Source organism: Maylandia zebra, linkage group LG22, assembly GCF_041146795.1.
Source record: "Maylandia zebra isolate NMK-2024a linkage group LG22, Mzebra_GT3a, whole genome shotgun sequence".
NCBI lineage: Eukaryota > Metazoa > Chordata > Actinopteri > Cichliformes > Cichlidae > Maylandia > Maylandia zebra.
In genome coordinates, this window is record NC_135187.1 from 19,255,795 (window position 1) to 19,277,394 (window position 21,600).

The window sequence follows — 21,600 nt, forward strand, 5'->3', positions numbered from 1 at the left end:
GCTTGCAGGATCAAAAAAAAAAGAGGCCTCTGTTTGCAGAAATGCAGCAGAAAAAGAGCAGGGGGAAATTCATGTGAAACTATGCATCATGTGAAACTGTGGGGGTAGATAAAGTAGTGAAAGGAGACACCAGGTATGAGTCCACTACAGGGTGACTGCTCTCTGCCCTGACCTTAAGAAACAAGGAGGAGGAAAGAAAAGGGGCAAACACATTTTTCATTTCTGAGAATAGCAGGAGGAATGTGGAGGCAAGATATAGGAGACAAGACAACTGCATATATCAATGGCAATGGGATAGTGTGTATGCATTCAATGATCAGGGTTAGGTCAAAGGTGTCCTAAATGCATTGTGTGACTTAGAGTAAAAATGTAACAGGTTGAAGGAGCACCCCTCAGATCTGCAGGATGCTTTGCACTGTGCACAACTCCCCATGTGCATGGGTAAATAAAGATATTTGTTTATATTTGTTAAAGCTGTAGGGAGCTCAGTTCTCACACTCATGTAGGCATCAACCTGATAATGAAGACACAATGCGAGCATTATATTTAGGCCAGGTCATTTAATTGAATGAAATCTTCAGCTGATACAGGCGACATCAAGCCTTAGTGTTCTCCTGAATGTAAAAGTAATAGAAAAAAAACCTCTATTTGCATAGCTCTGTCTCACTCTTGCACACACACGCACACACTTGCACACGAATTCCTAAACCGCGCCAGACATCCAGAGAAGACCGAAACAAGCAAAGGAACAAACAGTAGACCAAAAACGAGTGAAGGAATGGAGGTTTCAGACCTGACAGCTGGAGGGTGACTGAATGATTTTAACGGCTGAAAACACAGAAGGTGGGCTGACATTTAAAAGTGAAACAGTGGGAGGTGTTTAATGTAAATAAAGGAAATAAAACCCTATTATTTTTCACTTTTAAAAACAGCGGCAGCTCTGAGTAAGAACCTTTCTTCCATCACAGTGTATCACAGTTAATTATGAATAACTCGGTGCTCCTGTCAAGACAGTTTGGACAAACTGAGTAGAAAATAAGAAAATAAAAGTCTGTAAAGTCAAAAGAGTTTTTAATCTAGATGAAGTGGAACTAGGCACTTGTTTGTTCTCTCACACAGGAGTGCTTTTATACCCTTTGATGAGAAAGGAGGTTAAAAAATTCATTCATTTCCATCGTAGTCCTCAAATTACATGATTTTTTTCTAAATCCTACATACTCGTTATTTCTTCTCAGACTCAATTGGCACTTCATGGACGAGACATCCTTTAACTCTATCATCTAAGTCCACAAAATCTCTGTCAGCCCATTTCCCCCTCCACACTTTAAACATACAAACCCATCTGCAGCTACTCTACCACCCACAAATTTACTATCAGTCCCCATTTCCCCAACTATCTGACCCTTTGCCTTATACCCTCGCGCTATAAAGCACGTCATAGCTCGTCGTGGGCAGCAGCCTCATCGGCTTTAAGTTTGAACTCTGCCTCTGTGATCTTTCCGTCACCGTTGCGGTCCTGGTTGGAGAACATGTTGTCAATGATGCGGTAAGGATCAAAGCCAGGAGCCAGGCGACCTTTACCCTCAGTCACCTGCTGCATGATGTAGTCAGTGAACTGTGCAAACAAAAAGGGGATGGTAAATTAATGGTGATGGTTAAGAGAAAATCTTGATAAGAGCAACTTGACATACCTCAGAGGGCTCCACCTCTTTGTCGGTGTTTTTGTCCATCTCAGAGAAGAGGTCTGGAGACACCTCGTCGTTCCAGATGAACATGTAGCCTTCGGGAAGTCCTTCCTCCATGTCAACCAGCTCGATGTCAAACACCAGCACGGCACTGCCTGGAACCTCATCAGCTGGACGCACAAATAAAAGCTCAATAAATCACTGTGACTCGTTCCAGACATCCGCTGAAAAGAGAGAACTATCTCTACTGCTCACTGGGTGCTTTAACCTCAAGTTATAAAATTATAAAATGGAGTTTACAGTCATTGTGTGCTCAATGAACTATTTGACAAATGTGGAAATATGGTTATCCTTTTAGTTAAATGAGGAGAACTGATGCTACTCTCATGTTAAATCCATCCATCCTCTCTCCTACTCTCCTCCTGCTTATCTGGGCAGGCCCGGCAGTACCAGAAAGACCCTCGTGTGTCGCCCACCACCCACAGGAGGAGCTATAGGGGTTCAGTGCATTTCCCAAATCTGCTGATAAGTGGATTTTCATCCCTGACCAGGCTAGACAGCAAAACTAAGTAAATACTTACAATAATTTTATTTTATGACTGGAAACTGAAAGAAACCTTTCATGTGTTGCACCACTAGAAAGGTGCACGCAGTAAAAATGTGTGTTTCATTTTAAATGAAATGAAACACACATTTAGTTTAAAATGAAACACACACATTCTGAGTGTGAGTGTGCGGGCGTGTGTGCGTGACTCACTGACTCCCCTCTCCCCATAGCCCAGATGAGGAGGAATAACAAGGTGTCTTCTCTCTCCCACACACATGTCCATGAGTCCATCCTCCATCCCCGGGACCACCTGGTTTGCTCCCAGGACTATGTTGTATGTCTTCCCATAATTATACCTGAAACAGATAAACATATAAAACAGCTGCATATTAGTCGCCGTGCTAAAGGAAGCATGTCCATCATTTCTGTCTACACACATGAGATCTGTTTTTCTTATTTATTCTTGTTTAAGAATAAGTAAAAGTTTCAACTTGTAAACATAATGTGTATTTCCTTAATTTCAGCAGGCCAGAGGATCACGGTGTGGGTTTGAATCCACAGCATTAAGAAGACTTTTGCAAATTATAACCTGCTGCTAGGATGACTCACAATTGTGGATTCAAACAACCATTAAACAGTGAGGAGACATGACCCTGCAGACCTCATTGCTGGGGATCGTTACTATATAAAGAGCTCACAGCTCAGACAAAGAGCTCACCATTCAAGAGATCCTACTTATGTTATCTTTGTGATAGCTGGACACTAAACCAGGAGTTTAAAGTGGCTGTGAGGAATAAAAAGGGGGAAAAAAGGAAATTCACATGTAGAGCGACAGTTTTCTTTTTCAAATGCATAACGTGAACAAAGTGGCGCTTTCACCACCACCTATGCGCACTTGAATGCACATCTGTAAGAGGAAACTTGCTAAAAGGTCTGTTTGAAGGCTGAAATCCGACACACCCCCTCTTCAGTCTGCCTGAAGCTGTTTCTATGCAAAAAAGCACAAATCATCACACATCTCTGCTTTGGTCTCATCTGTCCAAACAAAATCTTCTCCTGAAGTCTTGTCGTTTGCTCTGATGCAACTTTGCGAACCTCTTTAGAAAGAAGAGGCTTTCTCCTGACAGCTAACTGTACTCTTATTTACCATGCTAACTGAGTCTGAGATGTAGCTCTTGAGCTTTACATGGTCTGATCTTGCTGTGGCTTTGTGGCTTTGCTCCAGACCAGCAAGCTGGACATTGGGGAAACTGTTACAGAGTCATGTTTACCATGAATAATCTTGTAGGCTACATATTATAGCTACATTATGAAGCTTTTGTGCATATAACACATGTTTTTGGTCAGGATGGTGACGAAAAAAATCAGAGAATGACTCGTCTCTGTGTTTAAGTGAGGACTCAGGGAAGCTTGGTTCTGTTGTGGTGGATCTACGTGCTTATTGGTTGACATCTGGTGGATGCCTCCGCTTTTTATTCACTGATTCTGCACTTTTGTAGAATTTCAATAAATTGTTTTCAGTGAGTTCTGCTCTCCTCTAATGGCCCTTTTTATGTTTTACTTTTAAACAGAATTTTAAAAACTGAATCGACAGTTGCTTAAAAATGACTTGAATCTCACCTCCAATTTTTAACCTAGCAACAGCTTTACTAACCTGCTATCAACCCACTACATGTGACCTCTGTCATAGTTCCTATCATGCCATCTATTGCTGCCCTCTTAATTACAGGAAAAATTTTAATTATGTTAAACTGTTGCTCGACTTACGTCTGTATGAGATCAGTTGATTATGATGTACTTGCAAGAAGACTGCTGTTGAAAAGAAAACTGACCCTGAAACGGGGCTGAGTTGGAGCTAATAAAGATAAGATTGTATGCCTCGGCATGATGGCACATGTATGGAAAATTCCACAATTTTGAAAGGCTAATTGTGTAACTTAGGATGTGACTCCAGCTATAATGGCATCCGTGAGCTGTAAGTTTTAGTCTTAATCTGTACCCTCTGACTTCTTGCTGCAAGTAAAACTTGAGAGACTCTGTGATCACTGCTTAAAGTTTTTAAATCAAATTTTTAAAATTATCTGAATGTTGATGATGCTCTGGTCCTGATTTCACAGCTATAACACGCTTTACCTGATCTCTTAAGAATTATTAACCGGTTCTCTAATATATCAGGATGTAGAGTAAATTGGCCAAAATCCGAAGCACTCCCTCTGCCCCAAAACCTTGTTCCAGCCGGGGATTTCAGCTGGCCTCAGACATGGTTCACTGTGTGTCGTCCCTCCCCCCACTAAGCTCTCAACCCCCCATTCTTTCGCTCCTGCAGGTGGTCTGGAAGAAGGTGGCCTTGCTATTAAATTTTAACTCCCACCTTTACGCTGACGCCTCCATTTAGGTCAATCCCAACTCTGCACTAATAAGTCTCAGTTTCTCTGTTACCTTTTTTTTTTTTTGCTCTCCCAGAAGAGTCCAACAGAGCTTTACTTACGTGGAGTCGATGGATGTGCCGTCCATCAGAGAGGCATTGTAGTGGTATTTAACAAAGTCTCCCTTCTTAGTTTGCTTGTCACACTCTTCTGGCTTGAAAGTGGCGGTGATCTCAGTGTTATCCGAGGGGTTGTGGAAGTCGATGATGTGGACGTCGAACACCAGCACTGCTGAGCCTGGGATCTTTGTGCCTGAGAGAGAGAGAGAGATGTGGAAAGGGGAAAAAATGAGTTGAATCTACCTGTGATTTCAGTCAAAACAAGAATCCAGAATTTCTTTTTAATTTATTGAATCTTGAGTGGAAAGCGTGCACATTTGTACAAAGACGTTCTCAAAAACGAACGTTTATGTCTCGTCGCTACAGCAGACCTTCTGTTTTCTCTACCACAAGAAGAACGCATGATAAATGGCACAACAAGCACTTCTGATCTCATGGCTCATGACTCTTATGATCTTTCTCTCACTGAGCCAATGAATCTGAGCATTACACATACGCACCTGTGCCCTCCTCTCCGTAACCGAGATGCGGGGGGATGGTGATGGTGCGTCTCTCCCCAATGCAGACTCCGATCAGGCCCTCATCCATGCCGGCGATCACGTAGCCTCGACCCACGTATGTGTCGTAGGTACGATTACGAGAGTAGCTGAGGAAAAGAAAATATTAGGAAAATAATTTTGAAGGTAAAAACAGTTTGTTTTTTACCCTCATATAATAAAGTTAGTCATAGCTTAAGCTTGAGTTTCAGATGCACGCCGATATGGAGGAGGTAAAAACACCGCAACACATTGCAAAAGTCAGTTTTCCTTTATAGACACAGGGTAATGAACAAAGAGATAAACACACACAAAAAACATCTATCTAGCAGATAATCAAACCAGGGACTTAATTTCCTCCTTTGTGATATGCCCTCTACCCAGTCTGCTGTCGGATCACACCAGTGTCACCCAAATTTTGTAAGTTTTGCTCTCTTAGTTCAGACTTGTACACACACGGGCAACAATGCACACTTCTCTCTCTAATGGATAAGACAGATAACAGATAACACTTGATCTGACATGTTTTGTGATTGTCTTTAGAAATATGACGCGTTATTATCACAGTTCCTCTTTAATCCCTGCTATCCATGTTTACATTTTGTACTGGTTATAGTCTAAGAAGCTTGGAAAGAAAGCCACTGGACTTCTTTAAGTTTCTTGAAGAAGTTTCACCTCTCATCTGAGAAACTTCTTCATTTGCAAAACAAACCGGTAGAGAGTCCCAGGTATTTAAACCCTAGCGGGGGTTGTCCCTTAAAGGAGTTGTTGACCCATTAATCATGAGTCAAGGTGTGAAAACGGCATGGGTCAATAACAGGAGAGGTTTTGTGTGAAACCATTGTGAGGCCTTGCACCATCCTGTGACTCATTGAGATGCAAGATGTGAGTGGAGATTGAGGCACCAGCATTGTAGGTGGCAGACAGTCGGGCGCCCTAAGCTCCTGAGACTACCATGACCGGGATGACTACGAATCTACACATGTCAGGTTACAGTGTTAAATTCTGTGTATAAATAGTTTTTTATACTCTATTATTGTGGTTATCGGGTCGCCTTGACATTTGCAGCAGACATAGGAGGTTGTTTTGGAAAGATTATTTTTGTTTTATGTTTACGATTAGCCATTGAGGAGGAATCATGATTGATGTGTTTTGAATACGGTGATGTCTTCAAAACTGAACCAGAAAGTGCATAAAAGCAGCTCATTATACCGCTATATAGGCCACATTATGCCTTTGATTAAAGATTGTGAAATCATCATATTGTTTTAGGTTGCATTACACTCCAGATCTACAAGAAGGTGAGAAAACATTAGATTTATTAGACTGTTTTATGATGCATTACACTGCTGAGTTATAAGAAATGCTGTTTGTGTAGAATCATGACCTTCCTTTTTCAGATTACAAAGAGAACACAGCATACTGGGTAGAGGTTTTCTGCCCCATCTCATCAGGAAGAGATAAAACAGGAAGCCAAGGCCATCACTTAGGCGCCGTAAGATAGAAAGAATGTGAGGGTTTAGGCTTCATGACCCTGGAGGGGGGAGGGGAAGAAGCTATGTGTAACTGTCACACACTTCAAGACACCCTCCTGTGGAAAGTGTTGTATGGAATAAAGAGATTGTTGATTGAGCATTAAACACTCAGTGTTGTTCTTCCTTCAGCCCAAAGATCAAAGAATTGGGGTATTTAACAGCACCTAGTTATTTAACTGATCTCCTTGACCTGTATAACCCCAAGAGAGCACTAAGATCTTCTAGCCAACTGCTCTTAGTGCAACCAAGGTCTCGTTGAAAAGCCAGAGGTGACCGTGCCTTTGCTGTTGCCGCTCCTAGACTCTGGAATAATCTCCCAGTTGATGTCCGTACATCTGAATCTATTCAATTGTTTAAATCGTGCCTAAAAACTTACCTGTGTAATTTAGCCTTTGAAGCAAATTAGTTTGACTTTCTTCCGGCTTGCACTCCATACCATCTTATTGTAATTGTTCAATTTGTCCCTTGTTTCTCCCCACATTGCGGTACTATTGTGAAGCTCTATGATGTACACTGGTCTTTTAAATGTGCTAAAGAAATAAATGTGATTTGATTTAATTAAAACTCGTAGTTTTTGAGTTTTGCAGATTTTAATTTTTTAAAATATATTTTTGATTCACATAGACCTAAGGGGGAGACGATATTTCAGCACACTGTATATGCAAATATGGTTATGCTGAAAATAAACAGTCTAATAGAGGCAGATGTTAGTCCTTATTAACTCACGATTTGGATGACTGAATTCAGGAGTGACTCATTACCCGCTTATTGGTTTCCTGCATTTAGGGTGTAAATGTAATTCCTACACACAAATAAATACTAAACAAGCTAAAAAAAATGCTGCTGCATCTAAAATCAACTCTCCCTTGTTTTGAAAGAAGCTCCTAAAGGGAATGTTCTCATTCAACATCTGCAAAACCTCCAAGAACCGCAGAGCCTCTCTCTGAAGATGCTGAATGTTTATGTGCATTACCTTAGACTGAGGTTAAATGAACAATACCAGATTTACTGGCTTTATTGTGATGGACACAGTGTGCTAGCTGCTAGCTGTGTGGAATAAGGATAAAGACACTTAGCTGTGAGACTACCCAGACGTTAAAATCCAACGTCAGCTCATTTGGTGATGATGCATTCAACAGCAGGAAACGATCTTACCCTCAAAACCACTGGGCGTAAGCTGCAACCAACAGCGTGCATTTGTTTGTTTACCTTGAATAACTCTGCGTCATATGACGCAGATACCAAAGAAATGCACACAGTGCAAATCAGCTATGAGTGCAAATGTGTTTCTTTTTTCCTTTTTTCTTGCATTCACTGGCAATATTTCGTGGTACATTTCGTGTTATTTCTTTGTGGCACAGATTCAACAAGTTGTTGGGCGCATGTACTTGACCTGATAGATGAAATGATGATGATAAATGATGAAATCTTATCTTATTACATATGACATCTTTCTTCAGAAAACTAAACCACACCTTTCTTGCGTTTTGTTTTGATTTTTCAAATCAAATTAGTTTCTGACTGTATCTCTTATTTGTGTCCTTTGTGGTTCTAAATTTAGCATACAAGCAATGCCGCTCTAAATCAGGCTTTTTCAAATCCACAAGAAATACCACAAGAAGAGAGATTTTAAACTTAAAACAGTTACACTATTATGTGACACAGATGTGCAGGAAGTTTCTACTTGAAGTTTAAGTTTCGATTCCTCTTTGTGTCTCCAGAGAAATGCTGCCACCGTGAGGCTACTTGAGAAACAGCGGGCAATAAACGGTTTTTATTTAGGAACCACGAGAACAAGTTTCCCTCTATGATGAATACATACCTAGAATCGAAAAATGTCCCATCCAGAAGGCTGCCGTTGTAGTGGTAACGCACAAAGTCTCCAGAAACACTCTTCCTCGTGCAGGACTCGGGCGCCACTTGGTTAGTCACTGTGATCCCGTCTCTGGGATTGTGGAGGTCCAAGAGGACAACATCAAACACCAGGGAAGCCTGTCCTGGGATGTCACTGCCTGAGGAGAGAAGAAGATGACGAAGAAGCTAAACTCTTTATTTTTCTGGGCTCAGGTTGCTATTCCCAAACTTTCAGCAAATCAGATCACGATAATGTGATGTGAAGATGAGAGCACGGGAGCCTTAGTAATAATGTTTGTGCTTGTTAATGATAGAGTGTGAGTAAGCGGGTTTTCTTACCCTTAAACACAACCAGTTTCAGTTGAACTTGTTAATAACTCACATACACAAAGGTGTTGTGAATCATTCCATCTTAATTTCCTCCAGCAGGTAGTCACATAACTGTGCTGCGCAATGGATGAAGGATAAACTTCCTATTACTTAACTTATTTTACCTGCATGCTGTCACGGTCCCCGTGTCTCTCTGGTTGGCCCACGCTGGCTACAGGTTTTGTTGTTGTTCGTTTTAGTTTTTTGTCTCTCCTCCTCCTCTCTGCCTGGGTGGAGCTCATTACGGGCTCTCACTCTTGGCCCACGCACCCCTGTGGATGGTGTCCACCTGCGGCTGATCTGGCTGATTTCCCCAGCTGCTATTTAAGGCAGTGGCACAGAGCAGCTCACCGCTGGAACGTCGAACCACCTGAGTTCGTGCTCGCGGCATATTCAAAGAAGAATCGCTTACACGTGTTTTATGTTGTGGAACTAACCTTTGACCTTCTGTCTGTAGATTCTGGACCGAATCACCGGACCTGTCCAAGTGGGGCAGTGTGTGGAGTGTTGGAGCGAGTGCGGCTGAAGAGGAGTGCGTGTGTGCGGAGGAGCGGTGGCGGTGACTGAGTGGAAGAGGAAGCGTGTGTGTGGATTCCCCCCCCCCCCCCCCCCCCCCCTTCTCTCCCTGGAGCCCTGGACCCCCTCCCAACTCACTGTACATATATTTTGCACTAAGGTGATCCCTATTGTAAATAAATCCCCTTTTTGTTTCCTTGAAAGAACTGTCTGCGCGTGGGTCCGTTCAGTAGCCATGACACATGCAGCTGTTTTTCTTCAGTTTATAGTGTTTTTTTTATTAATGCAATTTCCACTACCTTTAAACAGTGTCAGTCTTACTTTTACTGTCTACTTTTCTTTCTTTTTATCACTCTTGTAAAGCGGTAGAAAGTATAAATACAAATGCTCAGTTACTGTACTTAAGTTGAATTTTTCAGGTATCTGTACTTTAGTTACGAAGTTATTTTTCTGGCTGCTTTGTACTTTTACTCCATACGTTTTCACACAAATATATTTGTGTATACTTAGATTTTCAAAACAGGCTCATTACCTTTAGTTAAAGACATTTGAGGGGAGTTATTGTTATTTTATATCACAGTGGGCCTTCAAAGCGTTAATTCGATATGAGCCTAAACAGTAATACACGAAAACTAATCCTAATGGTGTATCAGTCACCGGGGTTATTGCACATAAATGGATGAAAGAGGCAAAACGATATCGTTTATGCATAATATATACCACCAGTGGGTTAAAGTTGGTTTTTTGTTTGTTTTTGTTTGTTTGTTTTGAACAAGTGTGACTGTTCACAAGTTTTGTGGTAAGTTTTTCGTGGTACTTCAGCATCTAGCTAGCCCTACAGAAGAGGAGGGAGGACAAAGGGAGTAATGTTTTTTTAAAGGTCAGCTCTTTTCACATCTAACATTTATATCCACAAAGTTTGTCAGACTAACTAAACATATACAATTTCTATTCCCATTTTATAATGTCATTTTGTTAAATTAATATTTTATTATATTAATATACCACAAGGTTCCACAAGGTGCAGAAAAGTCCTCTAAAAAAATAACTTTTTACATAATTACTTTGAGTACATTTCTGAGCCTGTACTTTTTTACTTTTACTTGAGTAAAGAAGTTAAATCAGTACTTTAACTTTGATCAGAGTACTTCTAAACCCTAGTACTTCTACTTAAGTACCTAATATCTGTACTTTTGCCGCCTCTGCACTCTCTCATACTATAAGGTCATTGTGTGGCACGTTTACTTAAAGTGTCTTGTTTATTGTAGATCTATCTAAACTCAGCCTAGTGTGATTAACAGGATACATATTGGATGGTATTAGTGCAGCTGCTTCTTTTCACCTAAATTCTAGTGTTTGTAGTAAAACTTGAAGAAACTGGAAATCCATCCGTCTATTTTCTTGACTGCTTATCCCAGCTGTCGTAGAGCAGGAGACGGGGTACGCCATAGACAGGTCGTCAGTCTGACAGAAGACTTTAAGGAACTAATCACATCAAAACTCACCATCTCCATTCTCTCCATATCCAAGTGATGGGGGCATAGTGATGATGCGCCTCTCTCCAACACACATTCCCAGAAGACCCTGATCCATACCGGCGATCAGCCAGCCGATCCCGACGTAAGTGTCATAGGTCCTCATGCGGGTGTGACTGCAGCAGAGAGTGGCGAAAACAGGCTGTAAGTGTGCAGGTGGATTGATGCATGAATGACAGCTTGTACGAGACAAACCTGGAATCAAAGAGGGTCCCGTCCAGCAGCGTGCCGTTATAGTGGTAGCGGATGTAGTCAGACACTTCCACCTTTCTGGAGCAGACGGAGGGCGTGTGGTAAGTGTTTGTCTGGACGCCATCCTCGGGGTTCCACACATCGAGGAGCAGGACGTCAAAGTGGAGGATGGAGTCAGGAGGGATGATGTCACCTGTGGAGGAGAGGACGGCAGGTGATTCTTAAACTCTGCAGTGGGATATCTGGATTAAATAAACAATCGATTCTGGTTTTTCTGATGAGCTTTTACAGGAAATCCTGATATTGTTCAGTTTTAAGTGTTTTAACCTTCCTTTTGATTTGATTTCTTTCCTGTAGCTGAAATTTTTAGTTAAGTTAAACTGGACATTCACATCGTGGATGCGTGACCAACAAATCTGCAGCAGCTTTGTGACGTTATCATGTCAATATGGACCAAAGTCTTTCAGAAATGTTTCCAGCACATGGTTGAATTTATGCCTCAAAACATTTAGGCAGCTCTGGCGCCACAAGATGGTCCAACCTAGTACTAGCAAGGTGTACCTAATAAATTGACTGGTGAGTGTATATAATACAGTGGGGCAAAAAAGTATTTAGTCAGCCACCGATTGTGCAAGTTCCCCCACCTAAAATGATGACAGAGGTCAGTAATTTGCACCAGAGGTACACTTCAACTGTGAGAGACAGAATGTGAAAAAAAAATCCATGAATCCACATGGTAGGATTTGTAAAGAATTTATTCGTAAATCAGGGTGGAAAATAAGTATTTGGTCACCTCAAACAAGGAAAATCTCTGGCTCTCACAGACCTGTAACGTCTTCTGTAAGAAGCTTTTCTGTCCCCCACTCGTTACCTGTATGAATGGCACCTGTTTGAACTCATCATCTGTATAAAAGACACCTGTCCACAGCCTCAAACAGTCAGACTCCAAACTCCGCCATGGCCAAGACCAAAGAGCTTTCGAAGGACACCAGGAAAAGTATTGTAGACCTGCACCAGACTGGGAAGAGTGAATCTACAATAGGCAAGCAGCTTGGTGTGAAAAAATCAACTGTGGGAGCAATCATCAGAAAATGGAAGACATACAAGACCACTGATAATCTCCCTCGATCTGGGGCTCCACGCAAGATCTCATCCCGTGGGGTCAAAATGATCATGAGAACGGTGAGCAAAGATCCCAGAACCACACGGGGGGACCTGGTGAATGACCTGCAGAGAGCTGGGACCAAAGTAACAAAGGTCACCATCAGTAACACACTACAACGGCAGGGAATCAAATCCCGCAGTGCCAGACGTGTTCCGCTGCTGAAGCCAGTGCATGTCCAGGCCCGTCTGAAGTTTGCCAGAGAGCACATGGATGATACAGCAGAGGATTGGGAGAATGTCATGTGGTCAGATGAAACCAAAGTAGAACTTTTTGGTATAAACTCAACTCGTCGTGTTTGGAGGAAGAAGAATACTGAGTTGCATCCCAAGAACACCATACCTACTGTGAAGCATGGGGGTGGAAACATCATGCTATGGGGCTGTTTTTCTGCCAAGGGGACAGGACGACTGATCCGTGTTAAGGACAGAATGAATGGGGCCATGTATCGTGAGATTTTGAGCCAAAACCTCCTTCCATCAGTGAGAACTTTGAAGATGAAACGAGGCTGGGTCTTCCAACATGACAACGATCCAAAACACACCGCCCAGGCAACAAAGGAGTGGCTCCGTAAGAAGCATTTGAAAGTCCTGCAGTGGCCTAGCCAGTCTCCAGACCTCAACCCCATAGAAAATCTGTGGCGGGAGTTGAAAGTCTGTGTTGCTCGGCGACAGCCCCAAAACATCACTGCTCTCGAGAAGATCTGCATGGAGGAATGGGCCAAAATACCAGCTACTGTGTGTGCAAACCTGGTAAAGACCTATAGTAAACGTTTGACCTCTGTTATTGCCAACAAAGGTTATGTTACAAAGTATTGAGTTGTATTTTTGTTATTGACCAAATACTTATTTTCCACCCTGATTTACGAATAAATTCTTTACAAATCCTACCATGTGGATTCATGGATTTTTTTTTTTTCACATTCTGTCTCTCACAGTTGAAGTGTACCTCTGGTGCAAATTACTGACCTCTGTCATCATTTTAGGTGGGGGAACTTGCACAATCGGTGGCTGACTAAATACTTTTTTGCCCCACTGTATGTGTGTAAATGTGATTGTTCTCTGCACGTTATAAACTGCAGGTATAAACTGTTTCTCTGGAGTCTCTGCTTCACTTCTCTGTGGAAGCCGGAAACAAAAATCTAGTTTTTGTCACCCATAACTCAAAATTTTGTGTTATTATCTAAAAGTTTTGACGTAATAGCTCAATATTTCAAGTCATTTTTTCATGAGTTTGAGTTAGTAAGTTGAGATTTTGAGATATGAATGGCAAAAATGTGTTTTGTTTTGTTTTTCAGTAGCAGAAATAGGCTTCTTCAAATATTCTTCTACTGTTTCACAGAAGCTTTGTGAGCAGACAGAAGATATGGATGTAAAGTGAAGAAAGCGAAGGTAAGGGGACGGGAGGAGGAGATGGAGGGCCTGAGTGTGTGGTAGCCATTGTGATTTTACTACTGATGAGTTGGCAGTCTCTTCTGGCAAAATTTTCCCTCTACCACTTCAGAGTGCTCCGTCTATCTCAGCGCTCTGTTTTCTTTTTCCTTGTTTGATCCCTCTAAAACAGGCAGCGGTAGAGGACACAGCCTCAGCCTTTACCTGTCTACACATGCCCGCTCTTTCTCTCTCTTTCCCATTAGATAATGGGATAGAAATATTTCATGCTCTTTCTCAAATATACACACCTCTCTCTTCTTGTAAACATAGCTTCACATCCTGTGACTCCCACAATATATGCATTTTCTCACACAAACACACTGATTTCTGAACAACGGCCCAGGTTTTTTTCATTTCCACACACACACTAATGACGTGACAGTGTATCTGCTTGCAGCTGATGCAGAAACATTCACAGCTGAAAATCCACAGCGGCTTCCTCTGGTCTGCTTCCTGGTCTGTGATGCCCCTCTGACATCATTCAACATGGATGCTTAGGGGCAGCCCACTTCCTCTTTGCTTCCACTGACTTCAACAGAACAAAAGTCAGAGCATTCATCAAAGACTGTAACTTCTCCGCCTTGTGCTCCTGCAAATATCCCACCAAGATCTCTCTTTGTTATGATTAGCTTTGCCAGAGATATATTTATAGTAACTACAGAGGGATAAACACCAGTCTGTGCCCTAACGTCCCAGAGTTTGGCACAGAAGTTTTGTTCTCATTCCAAACAATCAGTCATATAGGACAGCAATGTGCTGATATGAGTTTGGCACACATTCAGACATACGCACCGTAGCCTTGTTTTCCGTAGGCGAGTTGAGGTGGGATCTTCACCAGTCTTCTCTCGTTGACACACATTCCCACGAGAGCTTTGTCCATCCCTTCAATCAACTGCTTCTTGCCAACAAAGACATTGTACGTGCTGCCACGGTCATAACTAAAACATGCACAAAAACAGACTGTCAGGGAATTATCTATGAGGATGTTGCTGTGTAACATGAATCGTTTTATTCCCTGGCTTTAATCACATTTCCTTTGAGGCAATGACTTCAGGTTTTTAAAGTGACTGCCTTTCTTTTTCATATTTCAACATCTTAACAGCCTTTTATTTCTAAAGATTTAACATAAAGACTCTTGTGCAAAAATGTAAGTCTATTTCTCACTAAAACTGGGCCACGGTGTTATCTTAATCTGCAGAGTGCATCATAGTTTATGCTGTAATCAATTGTGCAGTAAATCAAATGTGACAGTGTATGTGGGGCTTTGGGTGTCTGCCCAGCTGACCACTGTGCAAGACATTTTCACTGTCAGTGGTTTGCAAAGTGGAGTTCGGGGGACTTTAAAGGTCGTGGAAGAAGCATCTGCATAAAACAAAAACTAGTTTAACTGACCCTGTGCTAACTTGCATATGACAAATAAAACTGAAAACTGAAACTAAATTATCTCTCAGATCGGGGTCCTGTGTAATCCCTGTTACCGTCTGTTTTCCAGACGACACAAAAACAGTTTTGGACCCTGAGATTAAGCACCAGAGCTCAGGCTGTCTGGTTGCCTGCGTGGCTCACAGGGGCGAACCACTAAACGCGCACTTTTACGCATCGCGCACGCTGCTCGGACCGTGCAGCCGGTCTTCTAAACGCAAAGGTGCTAAAGTGAGAGGGAAATAATGCAGATGTGAGACACTCACCTGGAGTCGAACTTGTTGCCGTCTGGAAACGTGCCGATGTAGTGATACCTGACAAAATCTCCCACTTTGACCGCGCGCACACACTGCTCTGGCACGGAGGTTTTCTCAATGAGGATGTCGTCTAACGGTACCGGAGGAGCGTTGCAGGCGGCGAACGTCACCAGAACCGAGAGATACAACACCCCTTGCGCGCACTTGATCATTGTGACCGAGGAGAACGATTTGAGACGATGGAGGTAACTGTGGGTACGGCCTGCCTGTGTGCCCGCTGACTCCCTGTCCCCCGGTGCTTTGATTTCCTCTACTCCGATTTGGACACAAGTCCTGCTTCTGGTTCCAGCATAGGACTGATCACGTGTCAAGCCAGAGAAAAAGCCGCACTACATCCGGTTTGAATATTACAAGTAAAACTTTGACTATTCGTCTAAATGTGACGCATTGTTAATAAAACCCAAATACAAGAGGTTGAAACGTGTGGTCCAATATCTCTGTGCCACACAAGCAAAAAACACACAATATTAGATTAGAAAATTTGACTCTTATTTTGACACAGTGACGTATTACTTCCGTGTTTCGCTCCAGCTGACTTAACGCCCTTTGCAATTGAATGGGATAGTTGGGGCACCGCGCTTTGCTCTTGCGCAGTGCTGCCCGAGTTATGTGTCAACGTGGAAACATTGGGGTCTCCAAACAGATGCGGACACATCCACCTGGATCCATAAAAAAAAAAAAAACAATATCTGCATATCTGGCTACGCCTCTGATTTATAGTCAAAGCGTAAGAATAAGCAGCACGCATAACGATTGCTGCTGACTTTACGCACAGATAGAGTTATGTTGGTGGTGTTCAGGTTTTTGGAGGGGAGGCAGACAGAGCAGGAATGTTTCTACGTGGCAGTGGGAGGAGAAGAGGTGGAGGGGGGACAATCTCACCGGGGGTTCAATTAGGCAAGAAAGAGGTTCAAGCTTTAAATGTGAAAAAAATATTGTAAAAAAGTAAAGCAGACGGTAAATACTCAAATCCTTCGGGTAAAATACACTCTTTTTGAATTCATGCTTTCCCTAATAAAAGTTATGAAATGTAGATTTTCAGCCCGGTTTTTCAGTTGTAATGTGAAAATCCGAACAACTGTAAAGTTTTACTTTTGTAATTTAATGGGAGGAGCACCTCCAGTAGCTCCCACTGGACGGAGCGATCTTGCCAGCCCCGTGCCCGTGGGAGGGGAGGTTTTGTCTGGATACGTGGTGGAACTTGAGGCGGGCCTATAGACCCACGCTCAACAGCCTACCCTTCCAGCTCTTTCCAGCCTCAAAAATGGCTACCTCCACTGCTTCCCAGCTTTTTTCTGCCTTATTAGTCGCATTTTTCGTCTCCGTGGTGAACTCCCAGTATGAGAAATACAGCTTCAGGAGTTTCCCCAGGCATGAGCTCATGCCTCTGGAGTCCGCTTACAAATATGCACTGGATCAGTACACCGGGGAGAAGTGGAAGGAGACGGTGGAGTACATGGAGGTGTCTCTGCGACTCTACCGGCTGCTGCGGGACAGCGAGGCCTTCTGCAACCTTAACTGCAGCTCCGTGAGGCTGGAGGACGAGCAGAGGTTTGCGGAGTTTCCAGAGCTGCAGGCGTTTGGAAACGTTATGAAAAGAGCGCAGTGTCTGAAGCGCTGCAAACAGGGCTTACCCGCTTTCAGGCAGACCATGCCCAGCCGGGACACTATAGATGAATTTGAGAGGAGGGAGCCGTACAAATACCTTCAATATGCCTACTTCAAAGTAAGCAGAACTAATAAGGAGGGGGCCTCGAAGGGGTCCCCTAAATGAGATTGGAGTCTCAAACTTTCTTTACCCAGTGATAATGGTTTATTTAACTATGGTCGTGATTTTTCCCCGACGTGCGTTTTGACGTCATCTACGTGCCACGGATGCACAATTGGGGGTCTGCTGTAAGAACTAAACTCTTGTGGTTTATGGTCCATTTTTAAGGAAAGGACATCTTAGAATCGTCAATTTTACACGCACAGCATGGTCACAGAAAGTCGACTGTTAAAGCAAATTTATGAATAGTTCAGGAAGCTGAGAAACATGACAAACGCAGATGATCCCATGTGGAAGTGTTAGTCAATATAGTTATTGTATTTTTAACATTTCCATGCTGGTGATTTCCTCCACATGTCCCAAGGGGTCACCGAAAAGTTTCATTTTAATAGAAACTAATGTAATCACATCATATTGAACTCCCAGTTGCCACAACTAAGCTCATAGGGCAATGCCAAAAAAGGGGGAAGACACACTGTTTTGCATCAGTTTCGCAAAGTAATCTATTAATCTAAAATAATTAAAAATATGCAGCAGTAACGGAGCGTGAAGTAAGATGTGCATGAGAGTGGAGATGTGTGTGAGGAATCAGAATCAGCTTTACTGACGAGGTATGTTTACATATACAAGTTACAGGACTACACCGTGACACAGACATTAATAGCACATCATCTTTATATCAAAGATGTTGGAATCAATGTAATAAATATATAGTTACTATATATCAGTTCAATTCAACTTTATTGTATGCAGTTATATTTATAATTATAATTATAGTGCTTTATATACAGTTGAAGTTGAAGCAGATGTCAGTGATGAGGAAACAACAGGGGTCAACACACTGCCAACAATATAAGTTGTGGTCAGTTTTGGTGATTTAAACAGATTAATAAGTGAAGACAAACATCAGCTGATAACTGATAAATGACATCACTCTTACAAGTAAATCTACTGCTGCATGTGACACTCATTTCATTTCAGGTTAGTACCATAGGCTTTGTGTGGTTTCTTTACTGACCAGCACAAAAACAAATCATTTTAATGTGTGTTTTTGTGTTCTAGTCTGACAACCTGGCCAAGGCGGTGTCTGCTGCCCACACCTTCCTCCTGAAACACCCGGATGATGAGATGATGCAGAGAAACATGGCCTACTACAAGAGTCTGCCTGGAGCCGAGGAGCACCTGAAAGACCTGGAGACCAAATCCTACGAGGTAGGCACAGATACATGCTTTAAACACAGTGAGGCACGCTTTCATTTTGATCCTTTCTGATTTCTCGAGGCTTTTATCCACAAGAGGTGTCACTCCCATGTGGCATGCAGCCCACTCTGTTATTGGCTCTGTGGGTGCCCTGACGTGGAAGCAGCCTGTGGTCGTGCAGATCAAACGGGCATATCTGGGAATATGAACTTGCCAGTTTTGGTCTGAGGACTTTAAGGCATCCTTGGCACGGCCTCAGTGGCTACATCCACTTTACTTTACGCTACAAAATTTCATATGTCTTGATATTTATTAGCGTTGTTATGTAAAATACAAGCGTGGGAAGGTGGAAAAAGAGAGTCTGCAACCATTACTTGTCAAAGATTTCAGACAGAAGATAATCATAGTGTTGAAAATGATTAATACTGAGTCCTTCATCAAAGTTTGCATTAACACTCTGGATTGTGTTTTCAAATCCTTTTTTCTTGTGGTATCCCAGACCTTATTTATACGTGCCGTGAGGGCGTACAATGGCGAAAACTTCCGTACCTCGGTGTCAGACATGGAGCTGGCACTGAGGGACTTCTTCAAGGTCTACGACGAGTGTCTGGCTGCGTCTGAGGGACCGAGGGACATCAGAGATTTTAAAGACTTCTACCCCTCGATAGCTGGTCAGCTCATGTCCATCTCATGTGCAGTCATGACTGTTTATTGAAGGCCTAAACTTATTTTCTGTTTAGACCACTACATGGAAGTGCTGGAGAGGAAGGCCGGGTGTGAGAGCGACCTGACACCTGTTGTCGGCGGTTATGTTGTTGAGAAGTTTGTGGCCACCATGTACCACTACTTGCAGTTCGCCTACTACAAGCGTGAGTAGTACTCAGCTGGCAGCTTTGAGCAGAGAAGTATTTCTCTTTCGAATTTCTGAGGTTCGTTTGCTGGCGTTTGACTGTGACTTTGCTTTCAGTGAATGACTTGAAGAACGCAGTGCCGTGTGCAACCAGCTACTTGCTGTTTGACCCCAATGATGAAGTCATGAAGAACAACGTGGAGTATTACAAGTTCCACAAAAGCAAGTGGGGGCTGATAGATGAGGATTTCCTCCCCAGATCAGTGAGTGATGTTCAGATATGTTCACAGAATATGCACACACCTGATTGATGCATCTCAGCCTGGGAAAGCATATTGTGGATTTATTTAAAAAGCTTGTTTTATTTATTTATGTTTTTGTTATGATGATGATGACAAGTCCCTGAAGGACTTATTTCACATTTTTGGACGCATGTTTATTAGCCTTTTTACCTAAAAGTTGTTGAAAAGATCTGTTCGCAAATATGAAGCCTAGCAGGGCACAAGTCTGTGCACTGCAGGGTATCTGTGTTCTTATTGATTTTCACAGGTGCCCATGAGTGAATCCTGGAAGTTTCCACCCTGTTTCAAGCGTTTAATGTTAATTAAGTTCATATAGTAAGCCATTTGCCATATGCAGGTTTATTGTTAAAAACAGATATAAAAATGCATCAGTGCCAAAAACTGCAGTTCCTCCAGCAGCCACTTGAGGTTGGCTCTAAAAGTGAGATCAGCGCCATGGACTACCTTGTTAAAAAGCAAAGTGGCTGTAGTTAGCAGCTGTCTGCTGGGCTTCACCACAGCTGACCTCTCAGTCATGATTGTGGTGTTGGTGTATTTTGTAGCATTTACCTTTTGTGCAGGTAATTTCTCTAACAGCCCATCCAAGAAAGCAGAAGGTTTTATAAGTAAAATTTTATTGAACAAAGTTTAACTTAATTCAACTGAATTTATATAGCACCAAATCACAACAACTGTCCCCTAAATGTGATTTAGATTGTAAGATAAAGACCCTACAATAATACAAAGAAACCCCAACAATTAAACGAACCCTTTTGAATAAGCGCTTGGCAACAGTAGGAAAGAAAAACAATCTTTTAACAGGAAGAACCCTCTGACAGATCTAAGCTGAGGGCAGGCGGCCAGCTGAATGTATTTTTGATATACCAGTAATTTTTAAAAAAAGTATAACTGTTCCTATAAAATGTTTATTGCTTTGTCACAGAAACACACACATCCTAAAGAGGACTTATTGGTTTCTTCCCCGCTTTTGAGTCTTTGGGTCTCTCTGACACTCATCATTTCTTTGACTGTTGTCCTGCAGGAGGCAGTCCGGTACTACAATCAGACCACCATGCAGCTTCAGATGTTGGAGTTCTCCAAACAGCGTCTGGCCAGCGACGATGAGGTGCGTGGTTTGTATCAAAGGATCTTTCCAGGCGGGAGGTTATCTTAGGTCAAGTGAAGTGAACATAAGATGCAGTCTATGCATAAAAATAGAAATACATAATTCCCATTAAATCACAGTTTGGACTGCACTGTTTGCATCTGTGAGCTTGTGTAACTGGGAAAACCCTGGATTCCTCAGGCTGGTCACATGATGACCTTCAGTACAATGTGTCCAGTGTTTATTAGACTGCAATATCACAGACAGCCGTGAGGTGGCAGTGTTGCATCATTTTTCTTTAAGTTATTTTACTGCAAGCACAAGAAGTGTGGCCATCAGGCCAACCCATAAGCCAGGATTACATGCTGTACGTGGTAAATACTATTCAGTTACTGACTGTAATCTCTTCAGTAATGCAGAATATGAGAAATCACAGATAAAACTGCGAGTGTGAGGATTAATGGTAATCCACTTAGTGGAAAAAACCTCGCTTTGAAACAAAACAGCCCCTCCTGAGTTGTCTCTGTGTCATTGTTTTTTCGTGTTTGTGTCTGCAGGGGGAGGTGGTCGAGTTTATAGATGAGTTCCTGGATGAGGATGAGGAGAAGATTCTGCCGAAACACTGAAAAACAACACAAAACACTCCCAATTTTTATATTTATCGGGTTTACAGTCTGTGGTTGATCGAGTTTGTTTTACTTTCCTACTGCGTGCCCATTAATATTCTGTTCAGTGGACATACAGCATAGTGGCTTAATAATTTAAAGAAAACTGAAATATTTTGTCTCGTCTTTTGTGAATCACACGA

General features: G+C 42.3%; 2 protein-coding genes across 2 annotated transcripts; one reads left to right on the forward strand and one right to left on the reverse strand.

Annotated features, from left to right (window-relative positions):
* Positions 1–540: 540 nt before the first annotated feature.
* fkbp9 (FKBP prolyl isomerase 9) lies at positions 541–15,889 on the reverse strand. Its single transcript, XM_004548049.2, has 10 exons — positions 15,538–15,889; positions 14,642–14,787; positions 11,258–11,447; positions 11,033–11,178; positions 8,611–8,800; positions 5,218–5,363; positions 4,721–4,910; positions 2,443–2,588; positions 1,692–1,855; positions 541–1,615 (listed from the first exon to the last, which is right to left on the reverse strand). Exons 1-10 carry the CDS (start codon positions 15,738–15,740, stop codon positions 1,436–1,438), a joined length of 1,701 nt encoding a protein of 566 aa, XP_004548106.2. The 5' UTR covers positions 15,741–15,889; the 3' UTR covers positions 541–1,435.
* An 875-nt stretch (positions 15,890–16,764) lies between these two features.
* Positions 16,765–21,569, forward strand: crtap (cartilage associated protein). Its single transcript, XM_004548048.4, has 7 exons — positions 16,765–17,314; positions 18,419–18,568; positions 19,056–19,227; positions 19,297–19,425; positions 19,524–19,669; positions 20,730–20,813; positions 21,350–21,569. Exons 1-7 carry the CDS (start codon positions 16,853–16,855, stop codon positions 21,416–21,418), a joined length of 1,212 nt encoding a protein of 403 aa, XP_004548105.2. The 5' UTR covers positions 16,765–16,852; the 3' UTR covers positions 21,419–21,569.
* Positions 21,570–21,600: the final 31 nt, after the last annotated feature.